At 44.4% G+C, this 1402-nt stretch overlaps 1 protein-coding gene across 1 annotated transcript; it reads left to right on the forward strand.

The window, feature by feature from the left end:
* Nucleotides 1-201: 201 nt before the first annotated feature.
* On the forward strand, nt 202-1128 carry LOC132428923 (olfactory receptor 8B4-like). Its single transcript, XM_060017125.1, is given in 3 exon segments — nt 202-851; nt 853-1049; nt 1052-1128. Coding segments are annotated over 3 exon segments (921 nt in total). The 5' UTR covers nt 202-204.
* Nucleotides 1129-1402: the final 274 nt, after the last annotated feature.

Below are 1402 nucleotides of genomic sequence, written 5' to 3' on the forward strand. Positions count from 1 at the left end.
ATCAACCCAGGGGAGCTGAGATATAGTGACAGACACATTGTCAATAGCTTGGGGGGGGGGGCATAGATGAGAGAAGAAAGGCACAAAGGAGGGCATCCATGCACTGGCTCATCTTCTAGACCTTTCTTCCATCAGCCATGCTTGTGCCTATAACCAGTCTATGTATTTTGCCCCTTGTTTCCACAGACAGCTCCCCAGAAGAGAATGGCTCTGAGAAACAGCTCCTCAGTGACTGAGTCTATCCTTGTGGGATTATCAGAACAATTAGAGCTGCAGCTTCCCCTCTTCCTACTGTTCTTAGGGATCTTTGTGTTTACTGTGGTGGGCAACTTGGGCTTGATCACCTTAACTGGGCTGAATTCTAGCCTTCACACTCCTATGTACTTTTTCCTCTTCAACTTGTCTTTTATAGATCTCTGTTTTTCCTGTGTGTTTACCCCCAAAATGCTGAACGATTTTGTGTCAGAAAACATCATTTCTTACGTGGGATGCATGACTCAACTCTTTTTCTTCTGTTTCTTTGTCAATTCTGAGTGCTGTGTGTTGGTATCGATAGTTTATGATTGCTATGTGGCTATCTGCAATCCTCTGCTGTACATGGTCACCATGTCGCCTCATGTCTGTTCTCTGATGATGTTTGGTTCGTATGTGATAGGGTTTTCTGGGGCCATGGCCCACACCAGAAGCATACTGAGACTGACCTTCCGTGATTCCAACATCGTTGACCATTACCTGTGTGAAGTCCTCCCCCTCTTGCAGCTTTCCTGCACCAGCATCCACGTCAATGAGCTGGTGTTTTTTATTGTTGTTGGCGTGGTCATCACAATACCCCTTATCAGTATATTCATCTCACGCTTTGATTCTCTCCAGTATCCTCCGTATTCCTTCCACTGAGGGCAGGTCCAAAGCCTTTAGCACATGTGGCTCCCACGTTGCTGTGACTCTGTTCTTTGGGTCAGGGGCATTCACCTATTTGAAAACCTCTTTTCCTGGATCTATGGACCAGAGTAAATTTGCCTCAGTCTTCTACCCCAGTGTGGTTCCCATGCTTACCCTCTGATCTACAGTTTGAGGAATAAGGATGTTAAAGTTGCTCTGAGAAAAACTCTGGAGAGAGTGCTCTTCTGATGGTTCTGTTTGTATCAGTTATGTACCGGTAAGCATCATACTCAAGAATCTTTTTATATACAGGTGTAGGAATTTTAATCTTGTTTCCTTAAGGGGGATGTTCTCTCTACTTAAAAAAATCGCACATGCCTTGCTTATACTCTTTTTGAGGTTTACACTGGTTCACTGCATGCAATTTAGCATCTATTAAGGGCCTATTGTTTACTGGACTCTATACTAGGTCCAAGAGATGAGCAAGATGAGGCTCTATGCCTTCCATCCTTTTCTTGGTAGG

The sequence above is a fragment of the Delphinus delphis genome, chromosome 8 (genome assembly GCF_949987515.2).
Source record: "Delphinus delphis chromosome 8, mDelDel1.2, whole genome shotgun sequence".
Lineage (NCBI taxonomy): Eukaryota > Metazoa > Chordata > Mammalia > Artiodactyla > Delphinidae > Delphinus > Delphinus delphis.